The following is an 18370-nucleotide window of genomic DNA, read 5'->3' as shown; positions in this document are numbered from 1 at the left end:
CAGCAAAACCTGTGGCCACTACTCTCCTTTTTATGTGTCGTAACATCTGAATGCCTCAGAGGAAAACAGAATTGCTTGGCAGTGTCTTTTCCATAGCGTGTCAGTGAAGCTGCTGAACACCACTGCTTCCCTGGTCAGGACTTGAGCAACCAGCGGGCTGGTCACTCTTCAGTCCCAGTACAGATGGGATGTGATAGGTGGCCTTTCTGAGCAGCAGCCCCGGTCCATGGGGTGGTTTGGGGTGGGAAGCTGGTGGGACCGCGTCCCTGAGAGCGTTATGCAGGATTCTTGCAAAGTGCAGCTTTTTGCTTCCCACCAGGCCTCTAAAGGACATTGCTGCACAGGTAGGGTGGAGGCTGCTGTTTGTGAAGCTCTCTGTAAACAATAAAAAGAGAAGGTAGCATAGCTTTCTGTGTGAACTCCTGTCACATCTGTCACGTCTGTGCCCAGCCCTCCATCTTTCCATCGTTCTCTAGCAGTCTTGGTTGCCGCAGTGGAAATGCATGCTGTGCACTGGGGCGGGCCCTGTAACCCTTCCCAAACACAAGGAAGGGTAGAGTCACCTTGGAGGCAGCTCCTGCCACCACCTTCTTGCTCTACAGATTTTAACTGGCTCACAGCACGTGTGCTCGCTCAGATCCCTCTGCTGCTTATGCCTGGAAGTAGAGGAGGGTGGTTCTATCACCCAGGCACAGGACTAATGAGCAAAGTCATTAATCATATAATCAGTCATTTTCCTCCTACCTCTTCCCTCCTCCTCTCCATCCCTCTGACCTTTCTATCTGGCCTTTCTTCTCCCATCTGATGGGTTCTGCTAGCTGTAATCAGAGGTGGAATTTAGCAACCAGACTGTATCTGATAGGAATGTCTAGGTTTGGGGCACCCTCTGTGGGAGCACAGGTGGAGAACTGTGGCATGAAGAAATTCCATCTGTGGAAGAGGCGAGCCATCAGTTCAGCCATTTGCCATGATTGCTGTTTGCAGCCTCCCTGTGCATGGGGAGGATGGCACATGTGTGCCATGCTGGCAGCCATGGGGCTGTGCCCAGCCCTTGTACTGGAAACCACAGTGCATCTTCCATGTACTTTGTTCACTTGAGCAGCAACTGGGAAACAGCAGAGATAGCAAAGCAGGCAGTGAAGGCACTTGGAAGCAGAGCAGATGCGAACCTGAACTTGAATGAGATTTATGTTTGCATGCTTTTGTGCTGTGCTGCAGGCCCTCAGTGACAAACCTCAGCATGAACCTGCTGAGCTCCAGTGTGTCACTGGGGTGAGCTGAGCATGGGGAAGGGATTGCTCCCACCTCCCAGGGCTGCCTGGTGATGCAGCTGGGGCCCGATTGGATGCAGTTGTGGGTCTGGGTGCAGCAAGTTCTGTCTGGACCTTTGGGTTCTGTTATCATGTTCATCACGTGAGGCTCGTTCAAGCCCGTGGTCTGGAAGAATCTCTGGACACTGGGCTTACATTTGTGCTAATCGAGCCGTATGTTGGTTGCAAGAAGCAGTCAGAGCCGGGTGCTCGCGGAGGGATGCTGACGTGGGGACCAAAGTTGGGTGGGCAGCCAGTGCTGCTGGGGTGATGCGGGGCTGTGTGGATGCGGTGGGGTGGAATGGGTTCACGGCCACCGCCATAACACGCTCTGCCATTCAGGAAAGCTCCCCGTGGGGTAACAGGGCGTGATCCGCACCCGTGGGTCTCCCTGGAGGGGAGGGCTGGTGCCTGTCGTCCTGCTCCGTGCCACCAGAGGGCAGCAGGTCCTCGCGGAGCTCCGGCCACCGCTGTCCCGCGGGGATGGGGACGGCAGCCCGGCGCCATGGGGTTCCCAAGGACACCCGCCAGCAGCAGCGGGGCAGCCCTCGTGTGCTGCTTCCCTGCTGGACGGACCGTGCTGATGCTCAGACCTAAGCTGCAGGATGCCGTGCCACGGGGCGGCTGCATGGCCTGAAAGATGAGGAGCAGATCCCACAAGATGGGGAGTGGTTTCTCAGGGATCCCATGCTCCTCACAGCCCGTGCATGTGCACGGTGCACACAGGCACTGCTGTCTGCTTGGGGTTCAGCTGTTACAGCGTGCCCTGCTTGGCAGCAGAGACTGGTGCTGTGCTTCTTGTATACAGCGGTGCGGTGCTGCATCCCTCAGCATTCACACCCCCACTCTCCTTGCAGCACCCATCACTAGCACTGGGCAGCCATAAAGCTGGCTGAGCTCCTCACAGACCTGTTGGATCCTGCAATGACAATATCTCACTGCAAGAGAAATTCCCAGGCAAACACAGCTATTGATTTTCTTTCTAGCTCCCTTTCGATGGATTTGCCGACAAACGGGTTGTTTTTCTATCCGGTAACAAACCAGCAGCCTGTGCCAGTGAATCTGTATCAGCCATAAATCCCACCCTGCCCATGGCAGCAAGGCCTGCACAGCCAGGGGGAGGTGGAAGGGACAGATGGAGCAGAAATAACTCAGCCTTGTTAGGAAATGCAAAGCCCAGCTACCAGCTTTGTCCTGGCAGAGCATGCTGTTGGTGTCAGTGGGTTAACTTGGAGGTATCCCTACCAGGATCTGTGCCGTGAATTCTCTGTACAGCTTCAGCTTGTTCCAAGCTTTCCTGCTGTTGAAGAGCTGCCACATCTTTCTCCTGATGCTTCTTGTGGGAAGCCTAGTGATCCTCAGTTCTGGAATGACTTGGGATCTTTTGGCAAAGTGCAATATAGAGTGCTGGACCGCTAGCAAAATCTGCTCTTCCTGGGAGCTCTCAAGGCAAAGCAACACTCCAGTACAAAAGAGTTACATGTTGTATTTGGTTTTTGCTCTAGTATCATCGTTGTGCTTCCCTCTGGTCTAAGCACTAGGAGGTGCTGCTGTTAATGCTGTGAGCACTTCCCCACCCCTGTAGCTGAGTCCTGGTGAAGCACAGGGGCAGAGCTGTGCACTGGAGCAGGCGATCAGAACTCTGTCCCCTCTGTGCTGCTCGCCCTCCTTTCTTACACAAGGTTTGACACTTAGCGGAAGGCTATTTTATTTGTTGTGCTGCCGTTGTTTCTTTTTCTAAATACATATTTCAAGCAAACAAACAAACTAATAGATCCCACAAGTTGCCGTGATGCATCTAACCACATCCGCAGCCCTGTGCTTCCAAACAGATGTTGCCAGGACTCCCTGAGCTGCCAGCAGCATTAGTGAAAGCATGTTCAGATCCAGGGGCTGATAAGGAATCCCCCTGCCCTCCGTTCCCTGCACTGCTGAGCCTTGCCATCCTGCAGACTGGGTCAGGGCAGCACCCATCGCATCACCTGCAAGGCCTGTCCCTGGGAATTGGGCTTTGGAAGAGCGATCTGAGCGCTCCAGGAGGTCACCCAGGCATGCACGGGGCTTGTGCAATGTGGACCTAAGCAATGAAGGTGAATAAAGTTACTCAGGACTTAGCCCAGCTTGCAGTGAAGACAACAGGAGCATTTCTGTTGGCTTCCCTGGTAACTGGGAATGGCATTTCAGTGTTATGTTTTGGTTCTGGTTCTGATTCTCTTTAACCCAACAACAGAACCTTCCCTTGACTTCATCAGGAGTAGAATTGGGCCATAGGTTTTTGAGCCTAAGAAGAAGCCAGCAAGCTGTTGTGTCAGCAACAAGGCAATAAAAGCCAGAGCAATCCTCCAGTGGTGTGTGGGGCTTCTGCAGCTCCCCGTTGGGTTTCTCTATGGGGAGTGGATCCGTGCATGCAGGCAGCCAGGCAGATACCTCAAAGCCATCTCTGAGGGACAGGAGAGGGAGGCACAGGGACCCTTCAGCTCTTCTTTGCTTTAAGTTGCAGTGGCAGGTCCAGGAATAATCTCATGTGTTTGAGGGAAAAATATCTCCCAGATTTCAGTAACCTAATTTTGTTAGGACTGTACTTAAGCCCCTAAAGCTCATTCCACAAAAGCTACCAAGGATTGCACTCCAGTGCTGATGACTTCCAAGGCTTGTCTGGATGAGAGCTGGTGATTTGGCAGTGAAGCCTATTTCCTTCTGCTGAGCCATGTCCTATTTCATTTTCCTTATTTGGAGTTGTACCCAGAGCCTTTTCGATACAAGGGAGCACTATGAATTAGTTCCCAGCACATTGAACTGCTAACTTCAGCTGCAGTAACCCCTTACGTCCCCAGGAACCCAATCTACAAAGCACTCCTTTTCCCCTTAGTGACTGGAGCTTCAACTGCAATAAAGAGGATTAAATGCAGACACCCGTTTCCACCTTAGCTATGAAGTCTGCACTGCTGACAAGTCTGCCATGAGTAACCTGGCTCCACGATCAATCTTCTGTGGCTGAGAGCCTGGCTGCTCTGCGAGGGGAGCTGTGCTGTGCACACAGCCTCCCTGATCAGCTGCTGGTTTTCTACCTTTTTTTGCAGACCTCTACTTTTCCACCACGCAGCTCCATTTGGTGACTGCTGCTCCTGAAATGGCTTTACCCAACCTGTGTTTCCATTGAGCCCTCACCTCCCTGCCAGCCTCTTTGGGGAGCTCTTTAAGCCACCTCGTCCACCATGCTGGCCTCAGCACCTATTTCTGGGAGCGATGGACAAACAAGGGGTCTGGAAGTGCAGGACATGCTGGACGAGCTCGTGTTCAGGCTGGGTTCCCTTGGAATTAACTCTCTCCTTGCTCAGGGTTGTTTTGCTCCTTACCTCTGCTTGCTCATTCCAGAAGCAGCGAACAGCTGGGGAGGCCAAAGGAAGGCTGCTCTTCCTCTTCTCCATCCCAGTCCACACGCCTGATTTGTATTCTCAGGGCACCTGAGAGCAGAAACACCGTGTGCCCCATGCTTGGAAGTAGAGGAGACACCGGCTGTGAGGCACAGAGCAGGGAGCTTAGGCACCTCAAATAAAGCAGTCAGATGTGGTCAGGAGCTTGGCCATCCTACATGGCCAGCCAGTAGGTGCCAGCACTTTGTAGCTGTCGAGACCACAATTCAGGAAGGAAAGTCTGCTATCCTATTGCCAATCAAGAGATAAGTGATTCCACTTTCTCTTCTGTTATCATGTTCTTCCTTAGAGCATGTCTCAAAATTGCTTCCCCTGGAAGATTTCTTAAATAACTGCTTGACCTCTGGTGAATCAGCTTTGCAGCCCAGAATAGTTATTGTTGTCTCCTTCTTCTAAATGTGGCTTAGTAGCTGTGTTAAAAGCAGAGTTAGCATTATCCAGAAGCAGGAAGAGGCTCATGACTTCTCCTCACAGCTTTCCTCTTTGTGAGCTACCCAGTTGAGCACAGTTTGATGGCTTACGAAGCTTGAAGTTGCCTGGAGCCATTCTCCCAGAAAATAATCTGTCCAGGAACCAGCTCTGAGGTTCTTTTTCCATGTCTGTGTACACCAGTGTCTCCCTAGATACTGAGACACCTCCTTCACAGCTTTGTTTTAGTTTATCTTAGCAACTGTCCCCCTCTAATTCCATTGGAGATGAGTTGGTTGGAATTTGCTCCTTCTTCCCATGGCAGCTTTGATCCTGTGCATGTGAGTGTTCTCTGACAGCCAGACAGAAGGGGAGGGGCTGTCCCTAGCCTGAAGGGCTTCAAGAATAATGAATGAATACTGTGTTTGTATTTCTAATTGATAAAGTGCCTTGCCAGATCAGCTGCATGTCGGTGCAAGCCAAGGGTATTAAGACAAAGCTCATTCCTGTGCAGCTCCTTCTTGGGAAGGATGGGGAAGTTGCTGCTGAAGGCAACAGCTGTCTCCTTGTCCAATGCATGGTGATGGGTGTGCTATTTAGGCACAGGATGAGCAAGGTAGCCTTCTGTAGGCCCATCTCCAGGCTATGACAGTCAGCTCTCCTTCTTGAGTCAACCCAAGAGGAGATTCTACCATTACAGTTTCAACAGCAGTGTAGAGAACCAAGATGGGAATCTCGACTCTTCTTGTCAGGTACCTCCAGATGCAATGCTTTCCTGGACCTTAGCAAGCATTCAGGCCAAGGAAAGTCAGGCTCTGAGTTTGTTTCCTTATGGATTAGACCACTGGTAAGTTTCTCTGTGGGTTTCAAAGTCTTGAATAGTTCCCAAAAACAGCACTGTCACAGCCTGGTGTTAGAAATAACTCTGCCTGTTCCCCCTGCAGTGAGATTGTTCTGTCTCTTACCTCCTCCCTGCCATGGGTGTTCATCCTACACTGAGCCCATTTGCCAGCCCGCTTCAGTTCTCAGTGCCCTGGCTTATGTGTCACTCAGACAAAGGAGCAAAGGACTGCAGGCACTGGAGGGATCTGGTGTTAGGGCAGCGCCAGGACACTTGGCTCCCTGTCCCATCTCCTTTGAAGAAGGTTCTCCTTGACAGGAAAGATATTCTTGAGTGGTTTTGTTTCATTTCAAAGTGTAGAAAGTGAAGACACAAGTCACAAAAAAGAGGAAAGAGAACTCAGTCAGTTCCATCACTCTACAAGTGTGATGCTGGAATGCTCTCACTTTCTACCTACCTGCAAGTCCTGTTTTTCTCCTTCTTTCCTTGACCTTTCTGGTTTCCTGCTCCCACCTGGCCCATACCTTCAGCAGCTGCATTTACCCCGGCTGCAGTGAAGTTTGGGGAAAGGATTGCACTGTGATTTGTTTAACGCTGTTTATTCTCTTTCTAAACCAGAAACAACTGAGCTGGGGAACAAGAAGGAATTGAAATCCATGCCGTTCATCACCTATCTCTCGGGCTTGCTGACCGCGCAGATGCTTTCTGACGACCACCTCATCTCAGGTGTGGAGATCCACTGCGAGGAGAAAGGGCGCTGCCCATCCACGTGCCACTTGTGCCGGCGCCCAGGCAAGGAGCAGCTCAGCCCCACGCCGGTCCTGCTGGAGATCAACCGCGTGGTGCCCCTGTATGCCCTGATCCAGGACAACGACACCAGGGAGGTGAGTGAGCTGATGAGGGACCGCTGCGAACCTTCCAGTCACCGCCTCTTCAGCTTGCCTTCCTCAGTCTTAGTGGGCCGGGACCGACCGCTGGGGATCGACAAGGCTCTGTTGAGGTTGCACCTCAAGTTCAATTTTGTGCTCCTTGCTACAAGAAAGACACTGAGGTGCTGGGGCACATCCCAAGAAGTTGATGATGGGTCTAGAGAGCAGGTGTTATGGGGAGCAGCTGAGGGAACTGGGATTGTTCAGAGGGGGAAGAGGAGGCTTAGGGGAGGCCTTACTGATCTCTACAAATACCTGAAAGGAAGCTGTGGCAAGGAGGGGTCAGCCTCTGCTCCAGGGTAACAGCGATGGGATGAGAGGCAGTGGCCTTACGTTGTGCCAGGAGAAGTTTGGATTGGATATTAGGAAGAACTTCTTCCCAGAAAGAGTGATAATGCATTGGAACAGGCTGCCTATGAAGGTGATGGATTCACTGACCCTGGAGGTGTCAAGGAAAGGGTAGATGTAGCAATTAGGGACATGATTTAGTGGGTAATGTTGGTGGTAGGTGGATGGTTGGACTAGATCTTCGGGGTCTTTTCCAGCCTTAATGATTCTGTGATGATATGATGAGAGGAAATGGCCTCAGATTGCACCAGGAATGTTTAGATTGAATATTAGGAAACATTTCTTTACAGAGAGGGCTTTGGAGCAGCATCAGGGTAGTGCTAGAGCTGATGTCCTTGTGCCACCCTCAGCCTTCACAAATGTGCGTCTCTGTGCCTGCATTGCAGCAACATCAATGCTGTGAGCTGGTGCTGTAGGTGTTCCTTTTGCCCCTCAGGTCACAGTAGCTGGGCCTCAAGCCCCTGTTTCCTCTGGGATGTGCTGTCAGGAAAGCCCAAAGCCCTGCCGGGCTCTGCACAGCACAAGTGCAGAGGGATAAGCAGCCCCTCGGGACAGGCCCGCAGCCACAGGAGGTCACTGTTACTCCAGGAGGGACTAGCAGAGCTGGAGGTGACCCTTCGTTGGGGCTCGGCTCCTCTTCCTCCTGTGAGAGCTCCATTGTTAATCATTGGGAGATTTATTTCCCACTTTCTCTGTTCCCTGCAAGCCCCCACTTCTCTGTGCGGCCCCCCAAACCCAGAAATGACAGACCTGCTTAAAGTCACTTATTAGCACTGAGCCTGCACTTGATTAAGATGCTTGGAGTGAGCCAGTGTGCAGCAGCTGTGGGTGGGACAGAGAGGGCTGCAGGTCTGGAAACAATCCTGGCAAATAGAGGTGTGACCACCAAGAATGATACTTCCCCTCCACATTCCCCCCACATCCATGGGCAAAAGAGCTCCTATTCTTTTCCTGGCACCCTTATAGGGACTATCCTTTCTTGTCCATACCTTGATCTTGTTTCTGCTCTTCCATCTATTAACCCCCCTCTGCTTCTTCCATACAGCCATGCCTGACTTCCCTAATTCTGTTCCTCTGTCCTTTGAGCATCCCCAGACACCCTTTCTCCTTCTCTCCTCATGCTTTTCCCACTTCTGTCTTCTGCTTTCCCTTGTTCCACTTTCACTTGAGAAGCCCTCCATAGCCTGCTTGGGACTGGTCCCCCACCCCCTGGCCATGGCCACACTGGTGCTCCTCCAGTCCTCCCAGCAGCCCTATCTTGCTGCCTTCCAGAACTCCAGAGACCTGGCATGGCTGTATCCACAGCAAGGACCAGAGTCATTTCTTTCTCTCTGCAAACAGAGCAGGTATTTCAGCAGAGTCAGAGCACCCACTGTTTGCACTACCAGCTCCTCTTCCCAGCCCCTCTCCCAAATGGCACTGCCACCCTGCCATGGCTGGAAGGTGTTCTCCTCGTTCTGGGGAGCCAGAGCTGCCTGTCCCCAGCAGCAGCCTCCTCCTCCCACCCTGGCTCACTGGAGAGCTGCTCCCATCAGCTGCAGCTGGAGATCAGCCTGCATTGTGCTTTCTGCTGAAGCACTGGGAAAAAAAAATAAACAGACAAACAAAACCCTGAAGATGCAGCCAAACAAGGGAAGCCCTGGCCATCTTCTAGAGGGCTGTGCTAGCCCAGTGCCTGCTGTCCATCACTGCAGGAGGAGCTGCTGTGCAAAGTTCCAGTGCCTGCCCAGAGCCTTACTAGCTAGGACTGTGCCATGAGTAGAGCCTCAGCAGGCTCAGTGATGGAGATATGTCTGAGATAGAGAGCCCAGGAGAGGGTAGGAGGCTGTGTGCTGTTAGAAGCCACCAACTCTATAGTGCCAACACGATGTAAAGCCATTCGTTTAAATTTCTTCCTTGGTTTGTGCCTGGGAATCGATGCTCAAGGGGTGTGTGCTGCAAGCAGCACCCGATACAAGGCCTGGATAGTGAAACATCCTTTTTCAGCATCAGTTTGAAGGCTGGGGGTGGTCCCAGGCACTAGGAGAGTGATATTTGCCTGTGGCATAAACAAGATGTGGAAATGTCTGGGATGAGCACTTGGATAATGCAGTTTGGGGCAGGGGAAGTTCCCTTTGTCTAGGGAGGTGGCTGTTGTGGTGGCAGTCTGGGGACATGGCTTGCACAGCCACCTCCTACCCACCCACCATACCCACCCCTACCCACCGCATACAGCAGCTGCTCCCCTGCCTGCTGCCACCCATTTCTGTGTATAATCCATGAAGCAAATGCTGACTGTATGGGGACTGCAAGCAGATCCCAATTCTCTCATAGTATTAAAAAAAAAAAAGATGAACAATGAAGACCTTTCTCTTTGTGTGTGCTTATACATAGCTAACTATGTATGTGTGCAGGAAGAAGGTAAGGTAAAACAGGGAACCAAGAAGGTAAAACTGATAACATGGATGCAACATCTATCATGTTCCCTGGAAACTTTCCACTGTAGGCCTAGCAGCAAGAATATAGGTAAGATTAGGTAAAGAAACTTTGCTCGCAGTTTTTAGGAGGTGTCTTTTCGTCTACCTAAGATGAAAAGATAAAGGGAGCTGTGCATTCCTTCATATCTGCAGCTACCACACGTACTGGCCTTGTTCTCAGTTTCTGATGACCTTGCCAGACTTTTAAGTGCTGGGTTTATGTTTCCAGGCGGAGCGTCTGTCTGCCTTGGGCTGATTTGTGATTTTTGTATGTGTGTATGTTTGATTTCAGCTAAAACTGACCATTTGCAAGAGAGAGATTAGGTGAAAATATATTGCTTCGCCCATATGAAATAAGTTGGAGAACTATTTCCATGTCACTGAGACTGGCTATTTTCTTCTCATCTCAAAGCAAGGACTTGGAATTTAGAAGAGATCCAGAAGTCAGGTTTTGCCTCTTGCTGCCCAGGGAATGTTTGTCCAAGGCTGTTTGTGCTGTAAGCTCCCAGCTGTGGATGCTCAGCAGGAGTTTTGGTTTATGGTTGCAGTGCTGTTCAAAGCCTCTCGTCAGCCCCCAGCAGTGTGAATGTGCATGAGCAGTTCCACGAGTGTCTGGTGCTGCTGCAGCTGGTCCTGGCCAAGCACTGCTTCCAGCACCAAAGGGATGGGCTCGTTGGGGGCCCCAGGCTGGGTGTTGTATGGCAGCCCCTCTTTTCCTCCTGGTGTGCAGTGAAAGCTTTGCAGACTGAGCCTCTGTGAGGGAGTGCCCCTGTTTGCCTCTGTGGTTCAGTATTGTTAGTCAGGGAGCTGGTGCAGCCACTGGGTATACCTAGGGTCTGTGCTGGAGCAGGGGATGTCCCAGGCTGTTCCTGCCATCCTAGGACACGTAGCATTTCTCATTTTGCAAGTGTTTTCTAGGACAATCTCAGTTGCCCCCTTGTAGGAGCTCAGAGCTCTTGGGGAGGGAGGCAAAAATAGACAAGGGTCAAGGAAGTACTAAATCCAGGTACCTTCTGAAGGGCTTTGTTGGGTGGTGAGATCAGATGAACACAGGTTGGTTTCTGGCAGCATTACCATTGCAGACCCACTCCCTTCAGTCTACGCTCAGATGCTCAGGAGATGTGACCTTGGCAGTGGCTTCACTTGAGGTCCCTGGATCCTGAATCATGTTTCAGCTTATGGATGCTAATCCCATGTCTCTGTGCTCTGTAGCAGGCACCAGTTTGTGGTAAAGCAGTGATCCCTGCACTGCCACATCCAGATGACTTTGAAGGAGATTCTTCACAGCAGGGTTGTTGAAGAAAGCTTAAGTCACGGCAATGGCTGCATGGTTTCCCTCTACTGAATGTCGTGAAGCTGGAGGAGAGCAGAACCACACATCATCATAGTGCTGAGGGTGGTGGCCTTCCTCTTCCTCGCTGCCCCGTCAAAACCTCCCTGCCTGCCTCACCCCATGGGATAGTGAAGGCAGTTCTTCGTGCCCTGGAGCAGCCCCTGTCCAGCAGCACACTGAGCAGGGGGAGGTGGAGAGTGTGCTGTTCTCCCTGCTTCCTCCCCTCTGAAACACAGAAGCCCCACAGCTTGCGTAGAGCAGCTGCAGAAGTGCTTAGAGGGTGGCAGGCAGGAGAGATTAATCCCACCCCTCATGGGAAATGGGCTTGAAACCCCATTGCTTGTTATGCAAGGAGACAAATGAACATTGAGCTTGGATTTTAGAAGACCCCTAGGACCTTTGCTTAATCTGCAAATGGTGTAATTTCATCATTAATCTGCAGACATAGCCTCCACACAGCACACCCAGCGGAGACAGCAAACTGTCCAGAACAGGAGCATGGGTGGTGGTGATGGTGTGGCAGCAATTTGACAGCACTGTGGAGAGCAGTGTCCCAGTTCCTCCATGCTCATGCTGGAGGCACACTTTGCTCTGTTGGTTGTATCTCAGCAGCAGTGCAAAGCACAGATAATGGGTTTTGTTATCTCCTGTTAATGGTGTTTGGTCAGATCTCAGGGTCAGGGTTACGTTGCACTTGCTGCTGGTGTGATGAGGCCATGTACTGGGAGCGCTTCTGTGCACTTCAGCCAGCACTCACCTCCCAGGACAAGCTCAGCACGTCACGTGGTGAAACGTCCCTTGTCCCTGTTGTCACCAGCCACCACCAGGCAGTGGGAAGCCCACACTGATTTATGCAGTGCTGTCTCTGCAGGTGCTGAGCAAGGCGCTTTCTGCGTGTCCCTGCTATGGGGACAGTGCCCTCCAAGGGCAGAGCAGGGGAAGTGCCCTGTCAGCACAGGTCCTTCCCTGCCTTTCCCCAGAGCAGCCTCAAAGGCATGGGGAGCTGGTGCCAGGGATTGCTTTTTCCACTGCCAAATCTGAAAGGGAGCCAGGGCGGGGGGGGGCAGTGTTTGAATTGTTGAGGTGCAGTTTATTTTTGTTGCTTTGGTCTGGATTTTGTTGTTGTTGCTTTACTTTCACATCTGTTAATGGGCCGTTGTCCTCCTCACGCCAAAGCCCAGCACTTGTGCATCCCGATGCAGCCCTGCCCCACATCCAACTCATGTTAGCTGGGGAAGAATAGAGGCATTGTAACCACCTGACTGTGCTGACGGGGAGCTCTGGAGCTGAGGTGTGAAAGTGGAGCTTTCTGGGCCGGGATGCTCCCTGCACCACCAGGTTTCAGTGTCCTCTGCTGCTCTCTTGCTTCCCATAAATAACAGAATCCAGGATGCTGCCCGCCCTGGGTCCCTGCCAGTGCCCTGACCTTTCTGGCGGACGCTTCCTGGGATGAGGTGATGCTGCTCTCTGGGGACAGGCAGCAGGGTGGGAGCGGCGCAGATGAGATCAGCTGCCAACAGCAGCAGCGGGGAAACTTCATCCTCCTTTGCTGCAAACCTGGAGCAGACACTCAGACGCGAGCTGCATGATCCTGGAAAGAGTCTCTGGCCTGGGAAATCCTTCATTTTCCTCCTCATTTTTGTTTTTTTTCCTCTTCCTAGAGATGTCTAGACTGCTAAGGAGCGGCATTTATCTCCTGTGAGCGGCATTAAGCCTCAGCAGAAGGGCATGGAAAGCTTTCCTTCCAGCCACCCTCTCATAGCGTCCCGTTCTGCCTGCATCCCACGCTCTTATCCCCCTGGTGGCACTCAGTGCAGCTGGGCCAGGTGCTCATCAGCCATGGAGATGACCAGATCTCCAAAGCCAGCTCAGCACCAGCGCACACCCCTTGCAGTGCCCCACCTAAAAGCAGCAGCCTCCGTGCTGATTCCTGCCAATGCTGCTCCGCAATGTTCTTCCATGTCCTGTAATTTTTCTCTCTGGGGATGTCATCAGAAAACCCACAGTCAGGAAGAACTCGATGCTTCTCCCTCCATCAGCCAGGTCTAACAGAGGACAAAGAGGAAATGTTCTTCTCTGTTCGCTGCAGAGCATCTGAGCTATAAAACGGGGCCAAATGGCCTCCCCCTGAGCACAAATAACAACAGGAGAAAGATCCATATGCAATCGAGTGTGGGATAAATGTGCTTAGCTGATCATTCATTTCCTTAATATTTTTTTTATGAATAGGCTTAGCTTATGGTAAGATGGGACTTTATGGTCCTGTAAGTCTTGCTCGTGTCAAAACAAATGAACTAGCCATCCTACAGGGGAACTATCAATCCAGTATATGTGTGTGTATGGGTGTGGGGAGTCAGACCTATTATACCTTTAAGAGCAAATTAGATGCTGTTCCTATGATTCATAATGCTATATATCTAATGGCATGACTCGTCATCTAGAAAATAAATGTTTCAAGCCAGTTTCTCATCTCATAAATTTCCCCTCTGGCACTGAAGGACATAAACTAAATGGGCTGACTCACAGGGAAACAATACAATTTGGATACTTGTAAATGAATGAGAGAATTGCTGTAGGGCATGGGGGGCAGTGAGGGGCTGGGGAGCAGCAGGCAGGAGTGGGGCATGGCACCATCACCTCCAGTGGGCACTGCTGGTGCTGGGAAGCCCTTCCAACTTGCAGAGTCCAATGGTTTGCCTCTGCTGGCTGCCTTGGTGTGGTTGCTATCACTGAGCATCCTGCCCAGAGAGGTGGTGGTGCCCTGTCCCTGCAGACAGCCAAGGTCAGGCTGGTTGGGGCACGGATGGTGCTGTGAGTGTCCCTGCATTCCAGTGAGTGGGACCAGATGGCCTTGAAGGGCCCCTTTCAACTGAAGTGGTTCTATGATTCTGCATGACCTTACCTATTTCCTCCATCTGTTTGCTCTTGCTGCTTCCCCACCCTTCTACACAGGAGAGTCCCATACCTTCTGGCCAGACTCCCTGCTCTGACTGGTGGGGGAGGCTCTGTGAGTCCATCAGCCTGTGCTTCTCCCATAGCAAACCTCCGGCAGTGGGATGCTGCAGCCCTGCTGCTGCGTGTAGGTGTGCTGCCCTAATGAGCACAATTGAAGGACGCATCGATCTGCTAACCTCGTTTGCACAAAGGTTGACACAAGGCAGATGACGGCTGCGTACCTGCAGGATCTAATTAACGTGGGGTAAGGCCAGGCAGGCACAGCGGATTGCTCATCCAGCATGGTGCTGAGCATCACAAACATAGAAAACAGAAAAGCAGCACTGACTGGCGGGTTTGGTGGAAGGGTGTGAATGGGGAGGTGGGATTTCTCCCCTGCAGGTTGTGTGGGGTCAGTGGGCAGGGAGGGAGCAGGCTGGGGTCAGTGTGACTGCAGTGACATGGGGCTTCTCTGCAGCCTGTGTTCTCCCAGGGGGGCTGTGGTGCTCCATCCTGCACAGCCCCGGCAATCCCTGCAGCCGTGCACCCACATTTATCCGTGTGCTCAGTAAGCTCTTTTCTGTCCTCTCTGTTCTCCTGTTACATTGAGGTGCCCTTTCTCACCCAGTGCCATAATTACATTCTAAAGAACAAAATCAGGTCACATTTTCTCTTTCAGTGTTTTTTTTTTCTTCCTTCCTCCCCCCCTTTCTGGAACAGTGCTGTTCTGTAAATGTCTGCAAGCAGAAGGATTGCAGAGGCAGGCACCTCGCTAAAGGTGCTGCTGTGTTTGGGGAGAGCGACGCAGCCCCAAACAATAGCAGCCTGACGTCAGGCTCTATTTATACCTCCTCTTTTCACTAATGTCCCTGGGACAGAGCTTTTCCTACAGTTCTCTGCTAAATGCCACAGCCCTGCAGCTGTCCCTGTCCGCTCTAAGGGCGAGTTTTATCTTGGTGAGCTGGGGTACGAGCAGTATCAGCAGAGCCAGGCATCCTCAGGCTGTGGGGTGTGGGCTGAACCCAGGCATGGGCAGGGCATTGAGGCCACTATGGCCCCAAAATGCACCAAGGGAGTAAAAGCGCTGCAGATACGTTCGTTTCGTGGTGGCTGTGTGGCTGTTGTTGCAGTCTGTTGTGCCTCTGGCTGTATTTTTGCACAGGAGGAGGTGCTGCGGTGATGCTGAGCCCTGTCCTGCACCATGGGCTGAGCTCCTGGGTCAAATAGAGGGATTTCAGTGCATTTCAGCCCCAGATGGCAGCAGGTCGGTGCTGCTACTGGGGGACTGGTTGATGTGATGGGGGCAGTGCTGAGGGAAGGCTGCAGCTGGGGGAGCACCCATGGAACTTTGCGTGCTGGGTTTCTTCCAACATACCACAGTTTGTTCTTGTGAACGTTCCTATGCAAATGCATCAAGCACTGACTGGCATGCAGGAGTGCAGCAGGAATAATACCATATGAGAGGGATGGGAGTGGAGCTGTGAACTAGGGTGGGTCAGTCTGGAGAAAAGGAAACTCAGAGGAGACCTCTCTACAGCTGTCTGGAAGGAGGTTGTGGTGAGGTGGGCTTGGCCTCTGCTCCCAGGTGATAGCGATAGGATGAGAGGAAATGGCTTCAAGTTGTGTTGGGGGGGGTCAGGTTGGATACTGGGAAAAATTTCTTCTCCTAAAGAGGGTTCAGGCATTAGACAGGCTGCTCAGGAAGTGGTAGAGTCAGCGTCCATGGAGGTGTTGCAGAACCACGGAGATGTGACACTGAGGGATGTCATCAGTGGGTACGGTGGGATGGACTGGGGGTGGACTTGGTGATCTCAGAGGTCTTTTCCAACCTTAATGGTTCTGTGAATAGTAGAAATGTTGTGGAATCACTTCATGCTTCGCTGGGTCAGAAGCAGTTGTGGAATGGACAGTTGTGGAAAGTTTCCCTGCAACATAAGCATGAAGGTACCCAGACACAAAGTCTTGTGTCACCCAGGGGCTCATGTTTGTGTTCCTTGGGGCAGCTTGATCCTCCTTCACGAGAGGACAGTGGGGCACTGTGTAGACACCCCATCAGCACCCATGGGTAAACCCAAATCACTGTTACAAGAGAACTAAAGCCCTGGGAGCTGCGGGGACTCACACCAGGTCACGTAGAACAGGGAGAACCCCCCGTCAGTATTTCCCAAACCTGGACTCTGTGCAGCACTCAGCAGCACACAGCCAGCCCGCTGGCCACGATCCCCCCATCCTCACGCTCTCCGTTCTCACGGCAGGCTTTCAGAGGCGCGCTGATGAGCTCATATTGGTGCTCTGGGAAAGGCGACGTGATCGAAGACTGGTGCAGGTGTGACCTCAACGCCTTCGACGAGAATGGGCTCCCGAACTGCAGCCCCCTCCCTCAGCCTGTGTACGTATCCTCCTGCTCCACAGTGCTGTCCCCATCCCAAGGGATGCAGGGACTCCTCCTGCCATGTGCCACTGAGCCCACTGCCGTGCTCCAGGGCGCCTCGCTGCCTGGCTGCTGCCTGTAGGAGATCCTGGCTCTGGCTGTGGCCCTGGAAGGTTTCCTTCTAGATTTTCATCACCTGATTAGCAGGGCTCGTAGAAGGGGATTTCAAATGCTGAAAGAAATGGAATTATGGTGCAATTCATTGTGGCTTGTCAGAGCAAAAGCAAATCAGGAGCAAGCTGATGGGGAATTAGCTGAGAAAGCAGGAAGACTGGCTCCAGAGCTCCACAAGGACACCTGAGTGAGCCAGTGTTCTCCAAGGGGGATTCATTTCCAATTCTGAGTTAACAAACACACTCATACATGTGGAGCTGGACTTTCCCAAGCCCTGTGTTGTATTGCTGCTTGCCCCATTGCAGAGGAGGCAGTTGCCTTTGTGTTAGCACAGAGCCTGGGGCTGCTCTGCTGCACCCACAGTTTCCAACCCAGGCAGAGTTTTACTGCCCAGCTTTTGCTTTTATTTTTACTCATGCCCATCAGGACTTGTTCCTTTGCAGCTGGGTAAGTTCTCAGCCACACCTGCCACTTCTCATAGCACAGTCCTGACCTTCTCTTTGTGTAAACTCAGCCCCACTGGGCTGCCTGCAGTTAAGCTGGGTCCTCTCCTGCTCCTGGGTAGTCAGTCCTCAGCTCCCCATAGAGCTGCTGAGCTCTAGCAGCTCTCTCAGGAGGCAAAGCCTCCTGCAGATGGGATATGTAGGATTACAAGACCTCAGCTCTGCCAGGAGCTGGGGGGTGAGGACACCCACACAAATAGGCTGTACCCAACTGCAAGCTTCTTTTGTGCTCTTTGTGCATGCTCCTCTGCATGAAGGCGGGCAATTCAAGACTTGTGCTGCTTAGAGAGAGAATTCCTCACGGAGAAGGAGCTGAAGCTGATGTGTTCTTTGGTTTCTGCCCTTCCCAGCCTGCGGCTGTCCCCCAATGTGGAGCCCTCCAGCACTGTGGTCTCCCTGGAGTGGCTGGATGTGCAGCCTGCCATTGGGACGAAGGTGTCTGACTACGTCCTGCACCACAAGAAGGTGGATGAGTACACAGACACAGACCTCTACACAGGTGGGTGATGCTGCGGGGTGACTCTGTGCCCTTTGGAGATGTGTGCTGTGCTGAGCCGTGCTGGGTGTCCTCAGAGCTGTTGCTTCTGTGAAGAAAGGTGCAAGGAGCAGAGGTGTTGAAACCTTTAGGAGGGGTTTCTGAAGGCTTCTGCAGAGGTGGGTGTAGGACGGGAAGGAGGAAAACAAAAATGCACTGTGGTGGACTGAACTGATATGCACTTTTTGGGTAGGAGAGCTGTGAGTTGGAGTTCTTGAATGAAGCTGGTGTTTGATCTGATCAGCATGAAATGCTTCAGGATGGTGGGTGCAGGGGAAGGTCAGCCTGCAGCAGCTGAAGGGCTGCACTGGTTCCTCCCAGTGAGTGGGAATTGCGTTCCGGCCTTTGGCAAGGCACTTGGAATTACCTTGCACAGTTAGCAAAGCAATGTGAAGCCTGCAATTTTTGGAGGGATCACTTAAGCAGCACGGGGAAATGTGAAACTTCCCTGGGCTGGAGCTCAGTTTCCAGCTCTGGGCTGGGCTGAGTGCTCTGTGCCCTGTGAAGGCTTTGTCAGCGGTTCGGCTGTGCTTCAGGGGCTGCTGGGTGAGGTGGAGGGATGTGAAGGATGGGGTGGATCTCAGTGAATCAGTGATTTATTTCAGAAAATACCATTGGAGGCCTTGAGTGTAGCTACTGCTGTTTAGAAAACCAGGCAAAACCTCCTACTGCTTCTCGCTCAAGGACTTTGGGTTTAGCTCATTAAAGTGGTTCATTTGAGCGGCCAGGGGCAGCTGGTTGTTGATTGAAGCAGAGATCTGCCTTTGTGCAAAGGGCCCCAGGTGCTGGCACTG

At 52.2% G+C, this 18370-nt stretch overlaps 1 protein-coding gene across 4 annotated transcripts in view; it reads left to right on the top strand.

Annotated features, from left to right (window-relative positions):
• Positions 1–18370, top strand: part of ASTN2 (astrotactin 2) — a 264246-nt gene that overhangs the window by 167888 nt on the left and 77988 nt on the right. For all 4 annotated transcript variants that reach the window (XM_048965614.1, XM_048965611.1, XM_048965613.1 and 1 more), the window contains 3 exons: positions 6612–6877; positions 16249–16382; positions 17392–17540. In XM_048965614.1, coding sequence (XP_048821571.1) covers positions 6612–6877; positions 16249–16382; positions 17392–17540 — 549 coding nt within the window. The remainder of the gene's footprint in view (positions 1–6611; positions 6878–16248; positions 16383–17391; positions 17541–18370) is intronic.

Source organism: Lagopus muta, chromosome 19 (genome assembly GCF_023343835.1).
Source record: "Lagopus muta isolate bLagMut1 chromosome 19, bLagMut1 primary, whole genome shotgun sequence".
Taxonomy (NCBI): domain Eukaryota; kingdom Metazoa; phylum Chordata; class Aves; order Galliformes; family Phasianidae; genus Lagopus; species Lagopus muta.
Note: the sequence above shows the minus strand (reverse complement) of the source record. Positions and strands in the feature narration are given on the sequence as shown.